The sequence below is a fragment of the Narcine bancroftii genome, chromosome 9 (genome assembly GCF_036971445.1).
Source record: "Narcine bancroftii isolate sNarBan1 chromosome 9, sNarBan1.hap1, whole genome shotgun sequence".
In the NCBI taxonomy this organism is placed as follows: Eukaryota; Metazoa; Chordata; class Chondrichthyes; order Torpediniformes; family Narcinidae; genus Narcine; species Narcine bancroftii.
The window spans coordinates 26,510,963-26,537,120 of NC_091477.1; the positions used below are offsets into that span (position 1 = coordinate 26,510,963).

General features: G+C 39.6%; 1 protein-coding gene and 1 long non-coding RNA gene across 8 annotated transcripts in view; one reads left to right on the forward strand and one right to left on the reverse strand.

Annotated features, from left to right (window-relative positions):
• Positions 1-26,158, reverse strand: part of LOC138743336 (collagen alpha-1(XXIII) chain-like) — a 112,053-nt gene extending 85,895 nt beyond the window's left edge. For 3 of the 7 annotated variants that reach the window (XM_069898532.1, XM_069898530.1, XM_069898529.1), the window contains exons 1-2: positions 25,368-25,504; positions 14,808-14,877 (exon numbers count right to left, since the gene is read on the reverse strand). In XM_069898532.1, the coding sequence (XP_069754633.1) occupies positions 14,808-14,877; positions 25,368-25,417 (120 nt within the window). In that variant the 5' untranslated portion in view covers positions 25,418-25,504. Of the gene's footprint in view, positions 1-880; positions 995-14,807; positions 14,878-25,367 lie in introns of those variants that run through there. The other 4 variants (XM_069898534.1, XM_069898533.1, XM_069898536.1 and 1 more) reach the window with 2 other exon arrangements.
• LOC138743338 (uncharacterized) lies at positions 887-19,267 on the forward strand. The gene is made up of 4 exons (XR_011344819.1): positions 887-1,689; positions 11,899-11,997; positions 15,529-15,635; positions 19,215-19,267. It is a non-coding gene; the product is annotated as an uncharacterized lncRNA (long non-coding RNA).

Genomic DNA, 26,158 nt, shown 5'->3' on the forward strand with positions numbered 1-26,158 from the left:
TTCTAATTGCAGATGTTATTCAGATATGCTTTCCCATGTGTGGCTCACCCTTCCTTCTACATGATTGTATATAAAACTTTTTCACAGGAAGGCATGATTTCTCGCAGGGAGGAATGATCAAGATCATTCATAGTTTCCAAGTGTTTTGCACGCACATGCATTACACACATGAAAGTGCATAAGCAACATTTTTGTGAAGAGCTGTGCAAGCTATACATCTGCATCCTGTTTATTGATATAATGGTACAAGTCCATCAAATTTGTAAAAAAAAATGCATGACCAGAACAAATCTCTAAGCTTTGCAAAAGAAGGGCACTGAACCCCTTGATAGTGATGCTACCATTCTTAGATGATTTACAGGACATCTAAATTTGGCGTCTTTGAAACTGTGGGCTAACAGCAGCAGCAGCGTATCATGGTGCCATGCCATTTCCTACATTCGCGTCACCTTCAAACGTGTACAACATTGATTCAATGAATAATGGAGCAGAATGCAATGGAGACTTCCATGAAAATAATTTTGAATTTACAACAAAAGATTATACAAATGTTGAATAACAGTAGCAGGATGCTACAGACAGACCTGAACACTCATATTGTGGTCGGTGGGCTGTGCAGCAAACAAAAAATGTTTTTAAAACACAGAAGCTGTGAGTGAGATGGACTGATCAAATGACTTTGCTGGAACTCTATGAGAGCTTTCGGCACCACTCCCATTATCCTTTTTGGCCCCTCCCATCAAGACCACTGTGATGTCAGCCCTGTGCAACCCTGCAACTCCATGACCCAGTTCACTTGTGGATCAGTGCAGCTCGCTATATGACACTCCTCCCCCCACACCCCCACACCCCCCCCCCCCAAACTGGTGTTCGAAGGTACCTTCACTGTTCGTAAACAGTTTTTATGTTTGGGAGGCTGAGCTCTCCTTCACGGGCTGGAACAGTTACTAGTCAAGGTCAAGATGTGTCAGTTTGAGGCAGTCGACTGTGAACTTTTCCTACCTACCCCCCGATGTCCAATAGGCATGAAGTCCCATTGTGTCATAATACCTTGTATGGACCCTCGTATGGATCTGAAGGGGTGTCCGGTGCGTGCCTCCTTATGAAGACATAGCCGTTGTCTTTGTGATCCTTCGGGATGTAGGATGGAGTTGGACCATGGCATGAGGTTGGGATGGGGGCCAAGGTGCCCACCTTCTTGCAAAGTTATGTTAGCAGTGCCGTAGGTCTCTACTCCTGGCCACGAGCCACTGGCATAAACTCTCCTGGGACTGTCAGCGGGGCCCCATAGACAAGCTCAGCAGAGGATATGGCCAAATCCTCCTTCAGTGCTGTCTGGATGCCAAGAAGCACCCTAGGCAGCTCATCCATCCAATCCAGACCTCGGAGCTATGCCATGAGGGCCATCTTCAGCTGCCGATGGAACCTTTCCACTAGGCCATTAGACTGTGGGTGGTAGGCCATGGTGTGATGTAACTGGGTCCCTAGGAGCTGTGCCAGCACTGCCCATAGGCCAAAAGTGAACGGTGCTCTCCCCCCACACCCCCCACCCTGTCCGACATGATATTGGAAGGAAGGCTGAAACAGTCTATCCAGATGGCGATGAGGGCCATGGCACAGCATCGTAGAAGTGTCCAAGAGCAAGACAGCTTCCGGTCATCTAGTGAACTTGTCCACCATCATGAACAGGTAAGTGGCATCTCTGGAACGCAGCATTGGCCTGATGTTGTTCACATGGACGTGGTCAAATTGTATGTGTGTCAGCAGGAAGGACTGAAGAGTGGCTTTCACATGCCTCTATATCTTGGCTTTCACATGCCTCTATATCTTGGCTTTCACATGCCTCTATATCTTGGCTTTCACATGCCTCTATATCTTGGCTTTCACATGCCTCTATATCTTGGCTTTCACATGCCTCTATATCTTGGCTTTCACATGCCTCTATATCTTGGTTTTCACATGCCTCTATATCTTGGCTTTCACATGCCTCTATATCTTGGCTTTCACATGCCTCTATATCTTGGCTTTCACATGCCTCTATATCTTGGCTTTCACATGCCTCTATATCTTGGCTTTCACATGCCTCTATTTCTTGGATGTCTGACAGTATAAGCAAATTCTGGCCCAGTGGATAACCTGTTTATGCAGGCCATGCCACAGGACTGTCTGCATCCTGTTGAGTTGTCACCTGGATGGATGGTTGGGCCAACCCATGTTACATGTCAAAGATGCGATGCCTCCATGCGGTGGGAACAATGGGCCTAAGTTGGCCAGTTAACACACAGAGATGTGAGGCTTTAGATGGCCTGAAATTCACATCTTCCAGCTGCAGCCATGGGACTGTAGTGCAGTAGGCTGGTATCTCGCCATCCTGTTGCTGGGCCTCTGCGAGCACTGTAGTCGATTCCGTGGGACAGGGAGTGAACAGACAGGACAGACGTACAAATCAGACCATCAGTCAAAAGCTCGTTCTTGCCAAAAATGTGCTTGATAGCTGTTGAATACTCGGAGTTATAAGAGAGTTAAGCCTTGCCATCCACAGGTCCGATGCCTTAGAGAAGGCAAAAGTGAGGGGCTTGTGATCGGTGAAGACTGTGAAATCCTGTCCTTCAAGGAAATAGCATAAATGGCATATGGCAAGGTAGAGGGCTAGCTACTCCCTGTCAAATGCACTATACTTCTGTTTCAGGGGCCACAGGTTTCTGGTGAAGAAAGTGAGTAGTCTCCAATGTCCATCAATCAGCTGCTCCAGGATGCTGCCATTGGTTGTTTTGGGTGCATTGACTGTAAAGGCGGTGGGCACATCAATGCACGGATGCACTAGAAGGGTGTCATTGGCCAGAGCATCTTTGGCCCAATCAAAAGCTGCCAAAGACTCCGCGTCCCATCCGAGTTCTTTGATCTGACTGGACAGCAGTTTAAAAAGAGACCCCATGATCCTGGCAGCTGATGGTGGGAATCGATGGTAGAAGTTGTCCATCCCACCAAATTCCTGCAAACCTTTGACCATAGTTGGCTTAACGAACTTACAAATGGCCTCAACCTTTGACAACCCATGTCAATCGATGTGGTGTCCAAGGAAATTGATGGCTGTCAGGCCAATTGACAGCTGTATTGGCTCAGAGGATGACAGAGCAGCTGCAGGTGTATTATATGCTTCTGTCTTAAACGATTAGCAATGAGGATGTTGTCTATGTAGATAAAAATGAAATCCAGGCCACACCCCACCAGGTCCATGAGTCTCTGGAAAGTCTGCATTGCATTTTTGAGGCCAAATGGCATGTGGAGGAACTCAAAAGGCTGGAGTGATGAAAGCAGTCTTCGGGATGTCACTGGGGTACACGGGGATCTGGTGGTACCCCTGGACCAGGTCAATTTTTGAGAAGGTCCTCGCTCCATGTAGATTGGATGTGGGGAACCACGTATACCGGTCAGCTGTTGTGGTATCGTTGAGGCCGCGGTAGTCCCCACAAGGACTCCATCCCCAAGAAGGCTTTGTCACCATGTGTTGAGGAGAGGCCCATGGGCTGTCTGAGTGCTAAACAATTCCCATCTCCTCAGTCTTCCCAAATTCTTCCTTGGCAAGCCACAGCTTGTCACGTGGAAGCCTCCATGCCAGGCATGTAGCAGCGGACCCTGAGTGGGGACATGGTACTGGTTTCCATGTTTTGGGACCACAGTGGAGAACTGTGGCATTATAACGGCCGGGAATCCTGCCAGGAATTTGGCAAGCTCATTGCCCAATAAGGTTACTGAGTTCCCGGGGTGCTTGGAATTTTGCTTCTCAAAGGGTGAAGGCCTGGAAGGTCCTGGAATTAACCAGACAGCACCCTTTCAAATCCACCAGGTGGTGGTGGGCTTGAAGAAGGCCTGCACCTTTGTGCAGTGAACAAAAGGAAAAAAAAACACAGAAGCTGTGAATGAGATGAACCAATCTACTGACTTCAATGGAACTCTCCGCGAGTTTATTAGCACCACTCCTGTGAATTTTTTCGGCCCTTCTCACCAGGACCATTGTGATCTCAGCCAGTGCGAGCCTGCACCTCTGTGACCCGGTTTGCTTGTGGATCAGTGCAGCCTACTACAATATAAGCAAAGAATGAGATCAACCTTCAAAAAGCTTGACATGTCAAGTTTTACATGGTGTAGGACAATTAAGCAACCATCAGGTGGAGGTTGTTCCATGAACATCCCCAATTCTGTATACTCACTTCATAATACAAGTACCAAAGACAATTCTCAACTGTTTAATTCTATCCCAAGCTAGATTCATCGTGGCATTCACTCTTCAGATACTAGTCTTCAGCCAGATTTATTCAGTTCCCATGATAGTAAAAGACTGAACACACTGGCACAGTTGTGCTGTTCCAGTACTCCTGCCAGATGGCAGGCAATTTGACCAGGTATGCCCCGTCTGTAAAAACCATATTACATCCCACTAGGACATTTTCTATCCTTTCAGCTTCTTCACCACCAACAGCAAAGTAGTAGAAAGAACTATTAACAATCCTTCTTACTTGTTAATTACCTTCTCCTGTTGTGTTCAGATACTACCTATATTCAAAAGAGGTGAGATGAGAAAGTAACATTTAGTTTCAGATGCAATGAAAGTGTCCGAATAAAACTGAATTCTCAGCAGTTAGGAGAAAGAGCAACACAGGAGGATATTTATTGGATCCCAATCATTTCATCACCAGGATATTACTTCAAGAGATCTGCTGTGAAGCAAAAACTGCTGGGTTAGCTCAGCAGGTCACACAGTATCCATAATGAATAAAAGGCAATTAATATGTCAGGCCTGAGCCCATCATTGGGAATGTTCTCATATCTGGTCATTTGCTGTCTATTAATTAATTTAAGTTGATAAATGGTAAACCAAACTGACCATTTTCAGCAAAAGGGAACCTAGTCATCTCCCATTGATAGGAAAAGGCTATTATTGAAATTTGGTTGATATTTAAATCTTCATCTATAGGATTTCTTTAAGTTGGAAAGAATGCAGAGAAGATTCAAGAGGAGTCTACTGGGGCTGGAAGGTTTGGGTTATCAGGAGAGATGAGATATGCTGATTTTTTTTAAATCTTGGGGCATTAGAGGCTGAGGGATAACTTTGTAAAGATATACAAACTAGAAGGCATACGTTTCAGATGAGAAAGGTTAAAAGAAAGTTGCCTGAGGGGCAACTTTCTCACAGTGGATGGTGTATATGTGGAACAAGCGGTCAGAGGAAGCTGTAGAGAAAAGAACAATTAAGAGATTTAAAGATGTTTAGACATGGACATGGATAGGAAAAGTATAGAGGGATATGGACCAAATGCAGAGATAGGTGTCTTGGTGAGCAATGACAAGTTGGGCTGTAGGGGCTGCTTCCAAGCTATAAAACTCAGACTCACTTTCTTGCCTAGATAGAAGTTATGGAACTAGTATCTAGCAGTTTGTCCACAAGACTAAGTATCCATCTCCTATATTACTAGTATACCATGGAACCATAGAACACTACAGCACAGAAAACAGGCCATTCGGCCCTTCTAGTCTGTGCCAAAACATCATTCCGCTAGTCCCACTGACCTGCACCCATTCTATTACCCTCCAGACCATTCATCTATCCAGTCTATTCTTAAAACTCAAGATTGAACCCGCATTCACCACATCAGATGATAGCCCATTCTGCACTCCCACCACTCTGAGTGAAGAACTTTCCCCTAATATACCCCTTAAACCTTTCCCCTTTCAGCTTAAAACTATGATCTCTTGTATTTTTCTCCCCCAATCTAAGTGGAAAAAGCCTATTCGCATCCACTCTGTCTATACCTCTCATAATCTTGTCTTTGGCTTGGCTTCGCGGACGAAGATTTATGGAGGGGGTAAAAGTCCACGTCAGCTGCAGGCTCGTTTGTACACCTCTATCAAATCTCCCCTCATTCTTCTTTGCTCCAAGGAAGAAAGTCCTAACCTGTTTAATCTTTCCTAGTTAGGCAACCAGAACTGCACACAATATTCCAAATTTGGCCTCACCAATGTCTTAAACAACTTCAACATAACATCCCAACTCCTATACTCAATACTTTGATTAATAAAGGCTAAGATGTCAAAAGCTTTCTTTACAATCCTGCCCACCTATGGCACCACCTTCAGGGAACAATGTATCTGTATTCACAGATTTCTTTGCTTCTCCGCACTCCTCAGTGCCCTAAAATTTACTATGTCCCATCTTGGTTTTCCCTTCCAAAATATAATCACTTCACTTGTCTCCATTAAACTCCATCTGTCATTTTTTGGCCCATTCTTTTAGTTGGTCCAGATCCCTCTGCAAGCTTTGAAAATCTTACTCACTGTCCATGCTTCCTATCTTTGTGACATCAACAAACTTGCTGATCCAATTTACCATATTATCATCCAGATCATTGATATACACAACAAACAACAATAGTCCCAACACAAATCCCTGAGTCACACCATGAGTCGCAGGCCTCCAGTCTAAGAAGCAACCATCCACTACCACTCTCAGTCTTCTCCCACACATCCAATTTTGAATCCTTTTTACAACCTCTCCATGAATACCTAGTGTCTTAACTTTTTGAACTAACCTCTCATGTGGGACCTTGTCAAAAGCTTTACTAAAGTCCATGAACACAACATCCACAGCCTTTCCTTTATCTACCTTTTTGGTAACCTCCTTGAAAAACTCTACAAGATTTGTTAAACATGACCTACCATTCACAAAGCCATGCTGACTGTCCTTAATCAGCCCATGGCTGTCCAAATACCTATATATCCTGTCTCTCAGAACTTTTCCCAATAATTTACCTAATATTAACGTCAGGGTCACCAGCCTATAATTACTTGGTTTATTTTTTGGAGCCTTTTCTAAGCAACGGAACAACATGAGCTACCCGCCAATCCTCTGGCACCACACCAGTGGCTAAGGACATTTTGAATACATCTTCCAGTGCCCCTGCAGTTTCTACACTAGTCTCCCTCAAGGTCTAAGGGAATATCATATCTGGTCCAGGAGATTTATCCACCTTTATTCACTGTAAGGTAGCAAGCACTTACACCTCCTTAATCTCCATATATTCCATGACACTTCTGTTTGTTTCCCTTATGCTAGTTTCCTGAGTAAATATTGATGCAAAAAAAAAAATGTTTAAGATCTCCCCCAATACTTGAGGCTCCACAAATAGTTGGCCACTCTGATCCTCTAGGAGAGGAATTTTGTCCCTTACTATTCTTTTACTCTTAGTATACTTGTAGAATCCCTTTGGGTTTACCTTTACATTATCTGCCAATGCAACCTCATCTTATTTTTGCCTTCCCGAGTATTTTCTTACATTTTTTGTATTCTTCAAGTACTTCATTAGCTCCTTGTTGCCTATACGTGCAGTACACCGCCCTCTTCTTCTTAACCAAATCAGCAATATCCCTTGAAAGCCAGGGTGCCCTATGCCTGTTAATTTTGCCTTTAATCGTAACAGGAACTCTCAAAATTTCACCTTTGAGGGCCATCTACTTACTGAACCCATCCTTGCCAGAAAACAACATATCCCAATCCACTCGTTCTAGATCCTTTCTCATTTGCACAAAATTTGCCATTCTCCAATTTAGAATCCCAACATGAGGACCAGACTTTTCCTTTTCCATAATTAAAGCTAACGACATTATGGTCACTGGACCCAAAATTTTCACCAACACATACATCTGTCAGCTGACCTGTCTTGTTCCCTAATAGGAGGTCATATACTGCATCCTCTCTCGCTGGTGCCTCTATATATTGACAGAAAACTTTCCTGAATACATTTCACAAACTCCAAGCCACCCAGTCCTTTCACCGTATGGGAGTCCTAGTCAATATTTGGAAAGTTAAAATCTCTTGCTATCACAGCTTTCTATTTCTTACATCGGTCTACTATCTCTCTACAGATTTGCTTGTCCAATTCTCTCTGACTATTGGGTAGTCAATAATACACCCTATCTGTGTGGTCACACCTTCCCTGTTCCTCAACTCCACCTATATGGGCTCTATAGACAAACCCTCCTGGCCGTCCAGATTTCACACAGCTGAGATATTTTCCCTCACTAGCAATGCCACTCCTCCCGCTTTCATGTCTGAAGCAACAGAATACCAGAACATTAAGATTCCATTCCTGCCCCTCTTGCAACCAAGTCTCACTAATAGCAATAATGTCATAATCCCACATGTAAATCCATGCCCTAAGATCATCATCATTTCTAACAATACTCCTTGCATTAAAATAAACACACCTGAGAACATTTCTATCATGTACAAACCTTTGATTTTTCACATGATCTTGATCCTCCTTCTCATTAACTGCTCTAACATTCTGGTTCCCCTCCCCCTGCAAATCTAGTTTAAACCCATCAGGACGAGACAAACAAACCTACCCGCAAGGATATTAATCCCCTTCCAGTTCAGATGCAATATGTACCATCGGTACAGATCCCACCTTCCCTGGAATAGAGCCAAGTGACCAAGAAACCTGAACCCTCCCTAATACACCATGACCCCAGCCACATGTTAAGCTGCCTTATCCTCTATTTCTAACCTCTCCAGCATGTGGCATGGGAAACAATCCTGAGATCACTACCCTGGTGGTCTTCTTCTTCAACCTAGTGCCTAACTCCCTGAACTCTCCTGTAGGACCTCTTCATCCTTCCTATCTATGTTGTTTGTCCCCACATGGACCACAACATCTAACTGATCACCCTCCCACCTAAGAATGTCGTGAACTTGATCTGAGATATCCTGGACCCTGGCACCATGGAGGCAACATACTCTCAATCTCCTCCACAGAACCTCTCATCTGTCTTCCTATCTATGAAATCCCCTATCACTACAGCTTGCCTCATTTTCCCCCTTCCCTTCTTAGTCACAGCACCAGACTCTGTGCCAGAGACCCGAGTGCCATAGCTTGTACCCAGTAGGTCATCCCCCTCAACAGTATCCAAAATGGTGTACTTGTTTTTCAGGGAGACACCCATTGGGGGGCCCTGCTCTGCCTATTTATCCCCTCTCCCTCTTTCTGTCTCCTAGGTGTAATACTGTCTCTGTAACTCCTATCTATCACATCATCTGCTTCCTGAATGCTCGAGTTTATCCAACTCCTGCTCCAAAGCCTTAAATATGGCTCGCCAGGAGCATCTGCTGGATTCACTTCTCGCATTTGTAGTCATTAGGGAAACTACCAACTTTCCTAACAATCCACATCCAACAAGAGGAGAATTCCACTGCCTTGCGCTAGCCACACTCTCCCTCTACCCCCCCCCCCCCCAACTCCCTCAACCACTCTCTGCCTACTGGTAGTGAGCCTCCTGGTGGAGGCGAAAAAACCTGCGGCCAGTTTCAGGAAAAAAAACTCGAAAAATTCCTTCCTGACTCCCTAATGGCAATCAAGCAAAGCTCCATGAGACCACTGAAAATAGTGATGCAATATTCTTTCTATTATATAATTTAGACCAATAACAAAAGTAAAGGAAAAAGAAAGAATATTGATCCTCCTCTTCGCCGCAGTAAAAACTTTTCCCTCAGAACACAAGTTAACTATCTGTTTGTAATTTAATACATGGAACTAATGCTGGCAATAATGTCTTAATAGATGCCACGAAGGAAAACATTAATAATTTATTAAATTAACTTTCTTATGGCCTCACTAACACAATTTTCATACATATTCAATACACAAAACTAAATGTGTTTAATATTTGCATATTATGTACAGGATGATTAGCAACAATAAATCTACAGGCAAATAATTCAATCAACAAAATGCTGAGTACAAGTCTGCAGACATTGTGGTTGAAGAGAAAACACAATGCTGGAGAAACTCGGCAGGTCAAGCAGTGTCTTTTATAAAATAAAGATGAAAATGCATAATTAAGCCCAAAATGTTTATCTTTGCTTTATAAAGGACACTGTTTGACCTGCTGAGTTTCTCCAGCATTGTATTTTTACATTATATCAAGTTAATGTTCGAGATAATCTAAGGGAAAATTGTTCGGTATTGATTACTTTTCATTTGAGGCAAGGCTAATAAAAGTGCTCAGTAAAAGAGCAACTAATGTTAAATTAAGTTTACTTACAACTTTACCTCATTATACATATAACCATTTTCAGAGCGGAAGCAGGCCATGTTGGCCTTTCAAGTCCACACTGGTTTACTAGAACAACTCTACTAGCTCAATCATCTCGCTCTCCGCCAATATCCCTCCAACACCCTCACCTCCATGTACACATCCAACCTTTTCTTAAATGACAGAAGGGGCCCTGCCACAATTATCTCATTCAGAAGATCATTCCATTTTGCCACCACTCTGAGTGAAGAGCATCCTCTAATATTTCTCAAAGTTCTCCCCTCTTACCCTCAACTCATGGCCTCTTGTTCCAACCTTCCCTGTTGTCAGGGGAAAGAGTCTGTTTATGTCTAGTCTATCTATTCCTTTCATAATTTTAAATACCTCTATCAAGTCCCCTCTCAGTTGTCTACATCTCCAACAGTATATAACTTGGGGTACTTGGACTAGTTTACATTGATATTGCTTAATCTGGAGTTCATCTGGCAGACAATCTATCATCAGATCTGGCAGAACCACATCAATTATTTTCTGAAGAGAAAAGATAAGCACAGCTGGTTTTCATTTCAAAAAGAAAAATCTGCTCCTATGTCATGTTGTGATCGTCATAGTAATCAGTGTTGCAATGGATCGTGCTCATTGATTTCTTGTTGTGTTGCATGACCCTTATTGGCAAGGTAATAAAGAGGGTAAAGGGGCTTGATGAATAGTTAAGCTCAGAATGGAACTGGATAGTGAAATAACCAGAAGAGGGAGATAGTAAAGTAAAAACATAATGCTGGAGCATATCAGCAGCTCAAACAGTGTTCTTTATATAGCTAAAATATATAGCCAACATTTCAGGCTTGAGCCCTTCATCAATTTATGAGCAAAATGTAGGCAGGCACCCAGCAAAATGGTGGGAGATGGGAGGGCCAGGGTGAGCACAGTCCCACAGGCGGATAAGGGAGGGAGGGTACAACAGCAAATTGGGAGGGGTGGGGGGGGAGATGTCTCTTTGAATGAAGAGGGAAGGGGGTGGAGAGCTGGAGGAATGAAGACTGAGAAAAGAGAGGGAGAACAGGGAGTAGACCAGCAGAAACCATAGGTCGATGCTAATGCCATCTGGTTGGAGAGAACCCAGATGGAACATTAGGTCTTGCTTCTCTGATTTATGCGTGGTCTTGGTTTGACAGTGCATGAGTCCATGCACAGACATGCCAGTGTGGGAGTGTGGCTCAGAATTGAAATGGTTGATCACTGGGAGATAAATCCCTGTCATTGATACAAATAGAAGGTGCTCAGTGATCTCTCAGTCTGCATCCAGTCTCCAGCGCTCTGATTGAACTGACAGAACTGATCATCTAGAAACAAGAGCCACTGGAGATCTGGATTTGTTGTTTCTTTGTGAAGATGATCCATAGAGAAAGGTAGCAAAGTTAAAATTGGTTGTGCTCGGAAGTGAACCCCAAGCACTGAGAAAACCTGTGTTTGGTGGTTACACAGCAATCAGGCCCTTCTCTTCAAAACGTCCCACGACCAAGAGAAACCAAGTGGAATTTCACCATCTCACATTTGGAACCAAATTATTGTCAATGTTACCATATATCCAGTCTGCACGACCTTAGGCTGCAAGCTATTGGGTCCTTGAACTTCCCATTATGACACTAATCATGGATTGCTCTGATACCACAAAAGAATTGTCTCCATTATTGCAAAGCCACCTTTTTTTTTTGCAATAGGATAACTGTGAATGTTATCTATATTTTGTATTTATTGTCTGTTTTAATTCAATTATGTATACTATTTATTGTATCTATTCAACTGCAGCTAAAAAGAATGTACATGTCAACAAACTCATTATTATTGGGGACTGCAATGACACCACCAAAGGACTGTGCACTATTGACAAGTCAGCCCTGTATTAGGGTAACTGTGAATATTTTTATTTGCATTTATTAGCTGTCAAATTCAATTAAGTATATAATTATAGTCTTTTATTGTGGTTTATACAGTCCTGTCCCATTCCCCCCCCCCCCCCCCAAGGTGTTTAGCTGCTGGAATTAGTGTACAATGTTCATGACAACAAACTGATCATCTTTATCAAGTGTTTACTGTGGCCTAAGCCTGACAACGCAAGTTTAAATTTATCTTCCTAGACTTAAATAATAACAACAATGTTCCTACACCTAAAAGTCTGCAACAAATTCAGTCTCCTGAAGCCAACTACTGCACCTAGTAAGTAAAGGCCTGTTCATGTTTATCAGAAAGATTTGCAACCAAGGTGCTGGTCAATATGGTCATTGTGAGCAGTGGTGGAGGATGGAGAAGAACAAGCCTATGTAGGTGTTGGCCGTCAGCCTAAATTATTTTTATGGTTAAGTTGTGCATCAATAAGCTTATTATTGAAAGAGTGTCAATAGCCAGTTCATAGATTATAGAGTAAAAAATTTATTACAGGAACAACCTTCACATGTTGTAACATTTAGCAGTTCAGAAGGAACTAGCATTTTGAATTACCCTGGAAAATGACCTTCAGCCACCAAGCTAATACCAGTTAAATACTGCCACATATTTAAAATATCCCGAGTATAACTGCATTCTTGGGATATTTTGTTCATTTTTAAAGAAATAAATAAATGCAAAACCTGTTGACATGGAATGTACAGCATCTAACCTTTTTTTCCTCCTTTCACTGATGTAACACAGTACACCCTATGTTTTTTCTTCATTGCTTCAACAGAACAAAAACTTTATTAGCAAGCACTAAACCTATCCAATTATTTTCCATTTTACATCAACACACCCCAAGGCTCTCATTATGTGATCAAATATCATTGAACTGTTGGTTTCAAGTTTTGCTTGAAGTCAAATCATTCATATATCAACCAAGTTACAGCAATGAAGTTGGGGAGGTGCATGAACTTTGTGAGGATCATGGGAAAGTGCTGATGGCTAGAAATTACATATGGGTTTTCCCCCCTCAAACTTGAGTCATACCATTCCCATTACAGATTATCAAAGTAAATCATCGTCAATGTCAAAATTAAGCTGCATCTGGATCACAATTGGTTCCACCTTTGATTTGTGTACAAAGTTCACAAAGAGGATCGTCCTGGCTTATGTTTTAAATATTTACTTTCTCTTGGACATTTCTTTTTATACAATTATAATGGTATCTGCCAAGAAGTGAAATTAAAAAAAAATGGGTTATGCAGATGCACAAAGGCCAGCAAGAAAGACTGTAGTTGCTGGAAAACTGAAGCAACATCTCATTCTGGAGGTCTTATAAGACGCCCCTTTAGAACAGAGATGAGGAGGAATTTCTTTACCCAGAGAATGGTGAATTTGTGGAACTCATTGCCAACAGACAGGTGTGGAGGCTGTCATTTGGGATATTTAAGTTGGAGGTAGATACGTTCTTAATCAGGGAGAAGGCATGAGAATGGGTTGAAAAGGACAGTATAATCAGCCATGATGGAAATGGCAGGGCTGAATTGATGAGCCAAATGGCCTAATTTCCCCTCCGAAGTCTTGTGGTCTTATAGAACTCAGTGGGATCAGGCAGCATCTGTGGAGGGGGAAGAGAAAATCAATGAGTTGATTCCTGATGAAAAGTTATAGCCCAAAATCGTGAACATCTATCGACTTCCATGGATGCTGCTTGACCTATTGACTTCCTCCAGCATTTTGTGTGTTGCACAAAGGCGAACATAGGTTTGGGAAGGAAAACTCGTTCAATGAGCCCAATAGAAATTATGGCGCTGAGGCTCTGGTTTGCAATGACTAAAGAGTTAAGGGTAGATTTTTTGAGAGAGATAATGATACAAGCAATTTAATGCAATGGGATACAATACAAGGAAGGGTGGTGTCTTCTGATAACATTTGTATGAGGGCAGAGAATGATTTTCAATGGTTATCATTTTAGTGGGACCATAGTCAGAGATGGAAGTGGATTTCATGGTTAGTTAAAAAAAAACCTTCAGGAAGCAGAAACCAAATAAAGAATGAAGCAAATATACTCTTAATCTTCAATACATACGAGTTACTGTATTTTTATTTCACCTTAATTATTTACATCCTCTTTGAATGAAGATTTGTTTTAAAAAATAAAAATTATCAGTAATTTTTGCTTCTAATTAAATGGAGATATAATTACTGATACTATTCTCTCCTTTACATAGCAAAGTGAATCAACAAACTACTGTTCAGTTAGAAACCTGATTACTCAACACTTTTGAAATATTATGTGTCAAACCATATTACTATATTCCAAACAAAATTATCTTTCAATTATGACATCTAGTTCATGAAAACAATGTTGAATGCTCTTGTCAAGCCCCTTATCTACAAAGCAACAAAAGTAATTATATAAAAAAATGATAGAGATCGATTTTTCTTCACAACCCTAAACAATAGTCATTTTGACTCTGTCACTGGCTCCAAGACATACAAAAGTTGGAGAAAGCCTGCTCATGACTCCTTATCTTCCTCTGTTCCAATCTCCTTGTCTCATAGTTTAGCTGTAGTCACAAGCACATTGTCCTTTTGGCAGCAAGAAATTGAGGGTTATTGAGCATGTCAAGAGACCCAAGAAGATGGAAAGTGAAACATTTTAAAAGTCAGATGGAAACTTTGTGTTGTTTCAACTCCATCTAAAAGAACATCAATCTGATTTCACATAGGGTGATGCATTATAGTCAGACTGAGTAAATATTGCAGAAGAAAAATGCACTCACCTGGTGGACAGAGACATTCAGGTGTAACTTCTCTAACTGTCCTGATTTTTCCAACTGTGTTTGATAACTCCTGAAGAAATAATGTTGTATATTAGTGATACAGTAAAATCCACTTACAATTAAATTCAAGGATTATATGTGATTGAATCACAAATTTTTAAACCAAAGGGTCTGGTTTATTGTGATAAATCAGACAGGTTGCATGTGCTAATCAATTCAGATTCCTACACTGTTTAGATGTTCGGACACCAGAAATCTTTTTCATCTTGCTTTTTTCCCCCATCTTCATCTAGGGTGGCACAGTTCACATTAGCAGTTAGCACAACACTGTTACAGTACCAATGACTGGGACTGGGGTTTGAATCACATGCTGTTTGTAAGAAGTTTGCACATTTTCCCAGTGTCTGAGTGGGTTTTCTTCTGGTGCTCCGGTTTCCTCCCACCCTCCAAAAAAAAAAATAGGGCAATTGGGCAACATGGACTCATGGGCCGATAGGGCTTGTTACCATGCCGTTTATCTGAATTTTTTTTTTTTAAATTTTAAATGTTCATCCCTTTGCACTCCTGTTGTGCAATCAATCTATTATTATTGCTAAACAGCTGAGAGAAAAAAAATAAGATGACCAAGTTGCAAAGATAAATGTTACTAGCAACAAAGCCATGTGGAAAAAAATTGCTGTGTGAAGCTCTGTTTCATGTTCCAACTGCATATGTACCACAGAACTACTGACTGGCAGCAAATTAAACAGCAGACCAAGGAAATGCACAAAACCAGCAAAATGCTACTCTGTTACTGTCCAGCTTTTCACCTGCAAGTGTCAGGATCAGGTATTTATTACAACCAGATTTTTAAATACTGTACCAATTAGATTTTTAGTGTATTGATCAGCAGCGCTTTGCAGTTTAACCATGGGACTTATTGGCACTTTAAAAAGTATAACAGTGCAATTGTTGGGCAAATAACATTTTTTATGATTCTTTAAAATTTATTCCTACTGTTTCGGTCTTCACAAGTGGACCAATCTCCTACCCTCTTCTCATACGTCAGAATTCCCTCTAAGCAACCTAGCCTTTGAACTAGAATATTCTATGCCTTCTCCATTTTTAGTGAGTTAGGAATTAAAAAAATGAAATCATAGTCTTGCCACTTGAACAACAAGGCATTCCAATGTACGCCTTAACCAAAAAGAACCCTTGAAATGGAATGACAATTATGAGGTAGGAAACATGGCACAAATATAAAGCTGGCAAGCATGATAATGATGAGTTTATTGTCCTATACATTGTGCAATGTATATGTGCAACATAATTCTTGCTGCAGCTAAACAGGTAGTTCATAAAAAGCTACAATAGTATACACTAAAAAGATAATAAATACAAAAGAGATGAATTATTAAGATTCACAATTAATATGGATAAAAAAGGGGCATTACAATACTGCAGACTGTCCTTTTTATGCTGTTGGAGCAGTCCGTGATTACTGAAACAATGGGAGGTTCAGGAGCCTGATTGCCACTGGAAAGAACCAAGAGATGCTATTGATTTTGGTTGAGATTTGTATGTTAGCCAAAATCTCAGGATTAACACCACCAATATTCTTTAAAATAGTGACATGGAATCTTCTGCTATGGTGAGCAACTGGGGTCTTGCTTAAATCTCATCCAACTCAATACTGAAGTCATTATCATTTAATAATCATTTGAACACCAAATCAAACCAATTAATGTGGCTGAATTCACCATATCTACAAAGTACTGATTAAAACCAAAAGTTAATGAAAAACCTGAATACGACATGGAATTAAGGGAGTCCCAACAGACCCAATAATTTAAATTTATCAGCAACCTGGAAATATGGAATTTATTTCTGTAAAAGTGCCAAGACCCTTCAGAGACACAATATTAAAGAGATTCCAAACCAAAGCAAACATGAAATAGGATCTATAAACAGAAAAACATTGTTTCTCACACAGGTTTAAATCAGATGTACATGAACGCTAAGATAAACAGGGGCTGTGAGGAGTGACCTAAATCTTTCACAGGGAAAGCAAAGTTGAAGAGGCTGTTGATTTTAGGGAACTAATTCTTGAGAGAAAATGTAAACACAGCTTCTAATTATGTATGGAAGGGATGGTGGGGGGTGAGGGGGAGAAGACAATTGGAATATTGTACAGAAGAAAGTAAGTTATAGCAATAATGAAGGACATAAGACAATGAAGAAACTGAAGGATGAGAACGATAATTTAAATTATTTGAGTCAAGATCAGCAAAGACAAGGTTGATAATTAGATTTTGTGGAGGTGACACAAAGCCACTGAATCCGTAATGGGCCAAAATTTACAAAGATGACTGTCCAGGATGAGGCAGAAGGTTTGGACATATTCAAGGAGTTAGATGACAGAAGGTTGGCCAGTAAACTATTAGAATTCTACCTTCACATTAATCCATGGGTGAGGATTTTAGCACAAAACTGTGTTGAGGCCAGTGTAAAGGTAAGTAAAAGAATTAAGCAACCTTTATCATGGAAAGTCATTGGCTCACCTGGTATCAGAAAAATATTTAGTCCACTCATACACCTTAGAAGCTGGACATGATGGCTTCTCAAGATTTATATGGGAACCCTCATTTAAGATGGATCGTTGAAGAACCAGCAATGGAAGTGTCAGAAGAAATGGGAACAAATATCTTTGCCCCTCCCCAACCTCACTCCATCTACACATCATCTCCCCACTTCACCTGGTTCCACTATCACCTACCTTCTTCTCCCTCTTATCTCCTTATACTAGAAAATTGCTCTCTACACTCCCAGTCCTAATCGGTCAGAACCCAACACATTAACTATCCCTTTCCTTCACCCCCCCCCCCCCCACAGAAGCTCCGTGACCTGCTGAGTTCTTTTTTCTTCACTGCTGATTGCAGCACATGCAACCTTTTGTTTCTACATCTTCCTTCTTTCCAGTTCTGATAAAAGGACACAAAGCTGTCTGACTTGTTGAGTTTTCCAGCATTTTAACTGATTACTGACAAACCTTTCTCCTAATCCATCTCCAGTTCTCCCACTTTTGTTCTCTTTCCCATGCCCACTTCCATCCTCTATCTTTCAACCCCCACAAACCCCCGGTTCCATTTACCCACCTAATCTCTTCCCCCATCTGCCTTCACTTCTTCCCTCTTGTTCCTATTATCACCTTCCACCAACTGACTCCATCATCACTCTCTTCTCTCTCAAAAGGCTTCATCTGCTTTTTCTTTTTCCCCTTTGTCTGCTTCCACCTAACACACACACCTGCCTCTGAACTCCATTCTTCTTCCCACTCCATCTGTCCATCATCCTTCATTCCCTCCCCAGTCTACTTATCACCTCAGTGGCCCCAATTTACAACTTCTCTTTAATACTGGTTATCTAACCTCTCTATTCTTAATCCTGATGCAAGCTCTTAATTTGAAACATCAATTCCTCCTCAAATAGAGGCTGTATGACTCACTGAATTCCTTCAGTAAATTGAGTTTTGCATAAAACATTTATATGTAGTTACATGTATTTCTAATATATGATGCATTTGCTATGGAGTTTAACATACAATTTAAGCATTGGAAACAGTCCATTCAGTCCAACAAACCCATGATAGGATTTAAAACTCCAGGGCACCCTCCCCTTGGTTTAACTTGCCTTATCACTACATCAGTTTTCCCTTCAGTTTCTTTGTCCTTTGTGTACATCACCATACCTATAATCCATCGGTGTTCCTTGCTTCAACCATTCTGAGTTCCACATTCTAATCACTCATTTAGTAAAGAATTTCCTCAATGGATTTATCACTGACCATCTTATACTTATGGCCCCTTGTTTTGGACTCCCATAAAAAAGAAAAAAATTATGTGTAATTTAAGGAATTTTTAACTTTTAATGGGGGTCACCTCTCAATGTTTTTTTTTAAAAAGACCTCGCCTGTTCATTCTTTATGGGCCCTTCATCCTAAACATTCCTTTACCTCCTGTGGATGCTGTGCGACCTGTTGAGTTTCTCCAACACATTTGTGTATTACACAAATGATATAGAACAGAAAAGTAGGAAAATTAATCTACTTCCACAAGTAATTCATGTTAGTTTACAGCATAACACATATATCAAGATTCTTCAGAGAAAGTTAATAATCTTCTAACCCATTAAAACTCCAGACTATGAAACAATGGAACAAAAGTTTAGTAAATGAATTATGTACTTGGTGTTTCATTTTTTTTTAAATCATGTATATTTAGACAAATCAACAATTCTATGAAATTAGTACCAATGTCCCTGTATGGTCACGAATAACAAATCACTAACACAAAGACATGAGTTAAATGGACAAACTCTGCTATTACTTTTAAATTTGCAAGAGTTACATCAATCATTTTGTTTTATTAGAGGAGTCACGGGATGGAGTAGTGGCCAGTTGGGAAAAACAACCCTCTCCAGGAAAATAGAAAAAAAAGTCAGGAAAAAGCAAAGCATAACAGAAATAAAGTACAAGAAATAGAAGAATCTTCTTTCTCTTCTCTGTATCTTTATCTTCTATTTCTTGTACTTTATTTCTGTTATGCTTTGCCTTTTTCCTGACTTTTTTTCTATTTTCCTGGCAAGGGCTGGTTTTCCCAACTGGCCACTACTTCCAAGAAGGAGAAAGTAAGAACAGCTGGGAAAAAAAGAAGTAAAAAAGTCATCAGAGAAGAAGGAAGAAGGCCTTACCTGCAGGAAGGAACAGGACACTGTGGTGACGAGGAGTGCCCAACCCTTGAGGTCAGTACCTGCCCTGCAGAGTTGTGACCCACCAGCCAGTGTACTACAAAAATGGCTCTCTGAGCCATAACAAAAGTGAGCAATCAGAGGAGAATGAGGACGCTGGTGGGAGGGGGGCTCAGCAGAGGAGCGGGCCGTCACAGACCGAGCAGCTGAGAGACACCCGACACCAGGGCTCTCAGCTGGAGGATAAGAAAGACAGCAGAAGAAGGTCTGACGAAACAGACGTGGAAGACAGACGGCGGGAAGATCGACAAGAAGACCAACGTCAAGAAGCACAACAGACGAGCAGCCCAAGAAGGGAGGAACAGCAACAAGTGGCCCAGCAAGAAGAGGCCTGATAAAGAAATACAAGCAGCTCATCAGAAGAGACACACACACAAAGACACAAACACAGAAAAATAAGACCAAGATCTTCAGAGAAATAGAAGGTAAAAGTGATGGACAAAGAGAAATAAAAGGTAAAACTGATGAACAGAATATAGATAAAGTCTTTTTTGAAGAACAAATGAGGTCACTAAAAGAATGGTCATCATTGGAGTTTAATGCAATTAAAAGGAAAATGAAAAGAACAGAGATAAAATGCAAAGGTTAGAACTGGTAATGACAGAAATAGGGAAAAGAGTAGAGAGTGTGGAAGAGGGGGAAACGGCTGTAGAAATGGAAGTGAATGACCCAAGAGAAAAATTGGAAGAAAGTGACAACAAAAATAAACAGACACAAGAGTTGTTATCTCAGAAAATTGATATGTTGTAAAATTATAGTAGGCGAAACAACATAAAAATAGTGGGCCTGAAGGAGGGTGAAGAAGGCATAGACATGAAGAAAGGATGGATCCCGAAGGTTCTGGGAATGACAGAAATGCAGGAAGAAATGGAAATAGAAAGGGCACAGAGCATGAGCTCCGAAACCACAGGTACATCAAAAATCAAGATTCATCTTAGAAAAATTTTTTTAGATATACAACAAAATATACTGGAACGTGCAAGGAATAAAATTAGAGAAGATAATAAACCATTGGAATACAAGGGTCAAAAAATATTTTTTTACCCAAACATAAGTTTTGAACTCTTAAAGAGGAGGAAGGAATTTAATACAGCGAAATCAACTTTATGGAAAAAAGGTTACAAATTCATATTAAGACATCCAGCCATGCTTAAAATACTAATATCCAGAGAGCAAAACAGACTGTTCTCGGATCCAGAGAAAGCGCAAGAATTTGCAGAAAGTTTGCAGGACAGGAGATGAAGAGATGCAACAAGAGTGAAGAATGGCGATAAAATATATATATATATATATATATATATATATATATATATATATATATGAAGATGTAAAAACAATGTACAAGAACTAAAGAGGGAAAAGAGAAGGGAAATAAGGGGGAAAAAAGAGAGAGCTTTGTGATATCTGTTTAAAAAAAAAAGTGTTTTCTGGAGAGGGCTGTGTGGAGGGGGAATAGCCGTCACTTTGGGGTTAAGGTATTAGTGGATGTGGGAACTGTGGGGGCTACTTTATGTCTTAAATATGTTGTCGTATATTAAGTGTAATAACAGAAAACTAAGATGAAAATGGGGAAAAGGAGGATGGAGGTGGCAAAGAAGTGGAAAAGAGATGTATGCAAGATACAAGATGGCCATGTTGAACTATATGACTATAAACATTAATGGAATACATAACCAAATTAAAAGAGGCTACTAAATTTATTGAAGAAGGAAAAAATAGATATAGCAATTGTGCAGGAAATGCATCTAACTGAAGCAGAACATAAAGTAAAGAGAGACTGGGTAAGACACGTAATGGCAGCATCCTATAATTCAAAAGCTAGAAGTGTAGCCATACTAGTTAACAAAAATGTACCAATCAAAATAAAGGAGGAAATAATAGATCCGGCAGGGAGGTATGCAAAGATAAAGTGTCAGATATACTCAGAATTTTGGAATTTGCTCAATATATATGCACCTAATGAGGAGGATCAAAAGTTTATGCAGGATATTTTTTTGAAGATTGCAGACACACAAGGAAATATATTGATAGGAGGGGATTTTAACCTTAATTTGGACCCAATGTTAGATAAAATAGGACAAAAGACAAGTTAAAAAGAATAAAGTAGCCAAATTTGTGGTTAAATCAATGCAGGAAATGAAACTTGTGGATATATGGAGGAGGCAACACCCAACAGAAGGAATTTTCATATTATTCGAGTAGGCACAAAACTTACTCAAGGATTGATAGGTTTCTGTTGTCAGCCGATATTCAAGGGACAGTTAGGAAAACTGAATACAAAGCTAGACTACTATCAGATCATTCACCCCTATTATTAACGATAGAACTGGAGGACATCCCACCAAAAACATATAGATGGAGGTTAAACTCCATGCTACTTAAAAGACAGGAATTTAGGGAATTTATTGAATGCCAAATTAAAAAATATTTTGAAATAAACACAGGATCAGAAAGACAAATTTATATTATGGGACACAATGAAAGCCTTCATTAGAGGGCAGATAATGTTATGTGACTAAGATGAAAAAGGATTACAATTGGGAAATAGAGCAGTTAGAAAGGGAGATAGCAAGTACAGAAAAGGAATAAGTAAAAAGGGATGATATAACAAAAAGGAGAGAACTGGCAGACAAAAAAATTAAATACAAACCATTACAAACATACAAGGTGGAGAAGAACATAATGAAAACAAAGCAAAAGTATTACGAACTGGGAGAAAAAAAAACAAAATATTAGCCTGGTAATTTAAAACAGGACAAGCTAAAAGAACAATACTGGTATCAAGGGAAAAAGGACAAACAAATTACATATAATCCAACAGAGATTAATGAAAATTTTAAGGAATTTTATGAAACCAAGAATGAGCAGAAAGATAATAAAATAGAGGAATTTGTTAACTAAAATTAAACTGCCAAAATTGCAAGAAGAGGAACAAAACAAACTAATAAAACCATTTGAAATAGAGGAAGTACAGGATATATTAAAAAAGCTACCAAACAATAAAACACCAGGAGAGGATGGATTTGCAATAGAATTTTATAAAACATTTAAAGAGTTATTAATTCCTCCTCTCCTGGAAGTAATGAACCAGATAGAAGAAACACAAAACTTGCCAGATTCATGTAATTCAGCAATAATTTACAGTAATATCAAAGATGGGGAAGGATCCACTTACACCAGCATCATAAAGACCAATATCTCTACTTAACTCAGACTACAAGATAATAGCAAAATTATTAGCAAACAGATTGGCCGATTGGGTACCAAAAATAGTAAAACAAGATCAAACTGGATTTATGAAGAAAAGATGAACAGCGGACAATGTATGCAAACTTACTAATCTAATTCATGCAGTTCAAGGAAATAAGAAACCAACAGTGGCTGTTGCTATAGACACAGAAAAAACCTTTGACAGAGTAGAGTGGAATTACTTATTTAAAGTATTACAGAAATTCAATCTATCAGAAAAATATTTAAATTGTATTGTACCATGGACCGTTGGCGAAGGTAACAGTAAATGGATATGTATCGAGTCACTTTAAATTAAGTAGGTCAACTAGACTGGGATGTCCACTATCCCCTTCACTGTTTGCCTTAGCAATAGAACCTTTGGCAGAACTGATTAAAATAGAAAATAAAATAAAAGGGATAAAAATAAAGGAGGAGTACAAAATCAGTTTATTTGCAGATGACATCATAGTATACCTAACAGAATCAAAGGTATCAGTAAAAAAATTACATAAGAAATTGAAGGAATATGGAGAAATATCGGGGTACAAGATCAATGCAAATAAAAGTGAAGTGATGCCAATGAGTAACGCAGACTATACAAAAGTTAAAAAAAAATCACCATTTAAATGACAAGCACAAGCAATCCGATACCTAGGGATCAGGCTAGATAATAACTTAAGACACTTGTAGAAACTAAATTATCAGCCACTAATAAAGAAATTGCAGGAAGACTTAGAACAAAGGAATTACCGCTAACGTTGATAGAGAGGGTAGACTGCATTAAAATGAACGTGTTCCCAAGGATACACTACTTTTTTCAAACATTACCAATTCCCTCAACAGAAAAATTCTTTAAGGAACTGAAGAGAATAATAAGGAAATTCTTGTGGAAAGGGAGGAATCCAAGGGTAGCATTAGATAAATTAATAGAGAGGTATAATCAAGGTGGTTTACAGTTACCAAATTTAAAAAATTATTATAGAGTCGCACAATTGAGGTATTTATCAGAATTTTACCAGACAAGGGGAAAAACCAGACTGGACCAAGATAGAGCTAGATAAAATAGGGGAAAAGGTACTGAAACATATACTTTATAAGTGGGATGAAAACCTGGTGCAATATAAAAACTCACCAGTTCTGGATAATTTACTTAATACATGGAAGAAGATCCACTTAGAAAGGAAAAAAATGAATGATCAAATACCAAAATTACTATGGACGCAAAATTCGCTAATCCCTTTTACAATAGGCAACCTTTCCTTTAGAGAATGGGAGAGAAAAGGAATCACAAAAAAAAGAAAACTGTTTTTTTGGGAAATAATTTATTAACATTTGAACAGTTGAAGTACAAATATGGAATAACTCATGGTACAATGTTTGCATATCATCAATTGAAAACGTATTTAAAGGATAAATAGGGAAACAGCTTGAAATTACCTGAAGGAAACAGCTTTGAATACGTGATAATTAAAAGATTTATAACCAACATGTACATCAAGCTGCAAGATAAGGAAAATGAAATAAACCTAAGCAGAAGTGGGAAAAGGATCTAAACATAAAGATAAAAAATGAAGTATGGGAAAAGTTATGTTCTGGAACTATGAAGAATACAATAAACACAAGGTTATACATGATACAGTATAACTGGTTACACAGGGTATATATTACTCAAAAATTTTTAAAAATGGGATTCAACATTATCAGGAAGATGTTTTCGCTGTAAGAAGGAAATGGGAACAACATTACATGCAACTTGGGCATGTACGAAAGATAATACGTTTTGGGAAGAATTAAATCAGACACTAAATAAAATTACCAAAAAAACCAGAGATCTTTCTTTTAAGTAACATAAGAAGTAGAGAATTAGGCCTCAAATTGGAGCAAAAAAAAATGCATTATGATAGCCTTAGCAATAGCAAAAAAATGTATAATGTCAACTTGAAAAATGGAAAGAGAGCATGAGTATACAGCAATGGTACATGGAAATGAATAAATGTACTCCATTGGAAAAAAATAACATAAAATTTAAAAAATAAAGTCACAATGTTTGAACAAATTTGGGAACCACACATGGAACATAACAGAGAGAGCCTGCCTACGACCTCCATCCCCTAAAATGAGAACGAAAATGATAAGAAGACTAGATTCAGTGTGTAATAAATAGATGACGCATTTTTCTTGTTTATTTTCCTTTGTGTGAAGATAATTGTTTTATGGTTTTATTGTATTGTATATGTTGAATATTTATGGATTATGGAGGGGGGTGTGTAGAGGAGAGGGAGGGAAAGGGGAGAAAAGACCACTGTGTAAGTTTAATGAGATACGTTTGTACATATTTTTTTTATATAAAAAAAAGCATTTTGTTTTCTTGAAACTAACTGGAGAGATTTGAATGAAATGCAACACGACGCACGTCCAAGAACGAAATACTCTACTCGAGTTGCGCGGTGAAAGTAGAAAGAAGGCATGCACTGTTGACGTCCTGGTAACGAGATACAGCTCCCACACCGCCAGTGGCTTGACAGACACAATACATTCATTTACCTCCTGAAGTTGGTCGATTCTTTTCTGTAGCACAAACAACAAATCTGCATTGTCTCGCGCTGCTTGCAATGAAATGCTTCTTTTTTGATTTTCCAACAGTTTGACTTTATCTTGCAACACTGCTATCTTAACAGTTAACAACAAACAAAATCCCACAGATGCAATTGATAACAGTAAGCTGACTAGCGTTGGCAGGGTCATCAAACAGGCAGTAGGATCTGAAATGGGTACCATTAGCTTTTTACATTCTCCAGTCTTGAGGGTCAGCTGATTCTTGGCCATCTTTCTGTTGCACCACATAGATATGCTTGTTCAGGTGATAAAAACCACCCCAAAAGCAAAGAATTTCCGTCGGTAGAAAACTAATCACAAATAGAAGTTTGCCGGCACTTTACACGGTTCAGTGTCCCCACTTGTCGTTAACGGCGGTCAAGCAGGCCGTTTCAATTAAAGAAAGGTCGTTTTAAGTTTGTCAAGTTCGGGCAACAAACGACTTGCCTGCGATCAGTCAACGCTAAGAATAAGTTCCCCACCTCGATTCCCTCTGGCCAGATGGAGAATATTGACATGCGAAGCTAATTTCCCAGAAAGAAATTATACCACGCCCACTTTGTGTTGGCACTCGAGTCAAAACTCAATACTCTCACTGCCAAAGTGCATCAACTTCCATCGTTGACCAAGGGCGAGAATCCAATTGTGGCTTTGGAAACAACTTCCAAAGTGCTGCCAACTGCCGAAACTAAGTCATGGCTTTTAGGAACTGCCCTCATTTGAGTCACGGCGAAATCAGT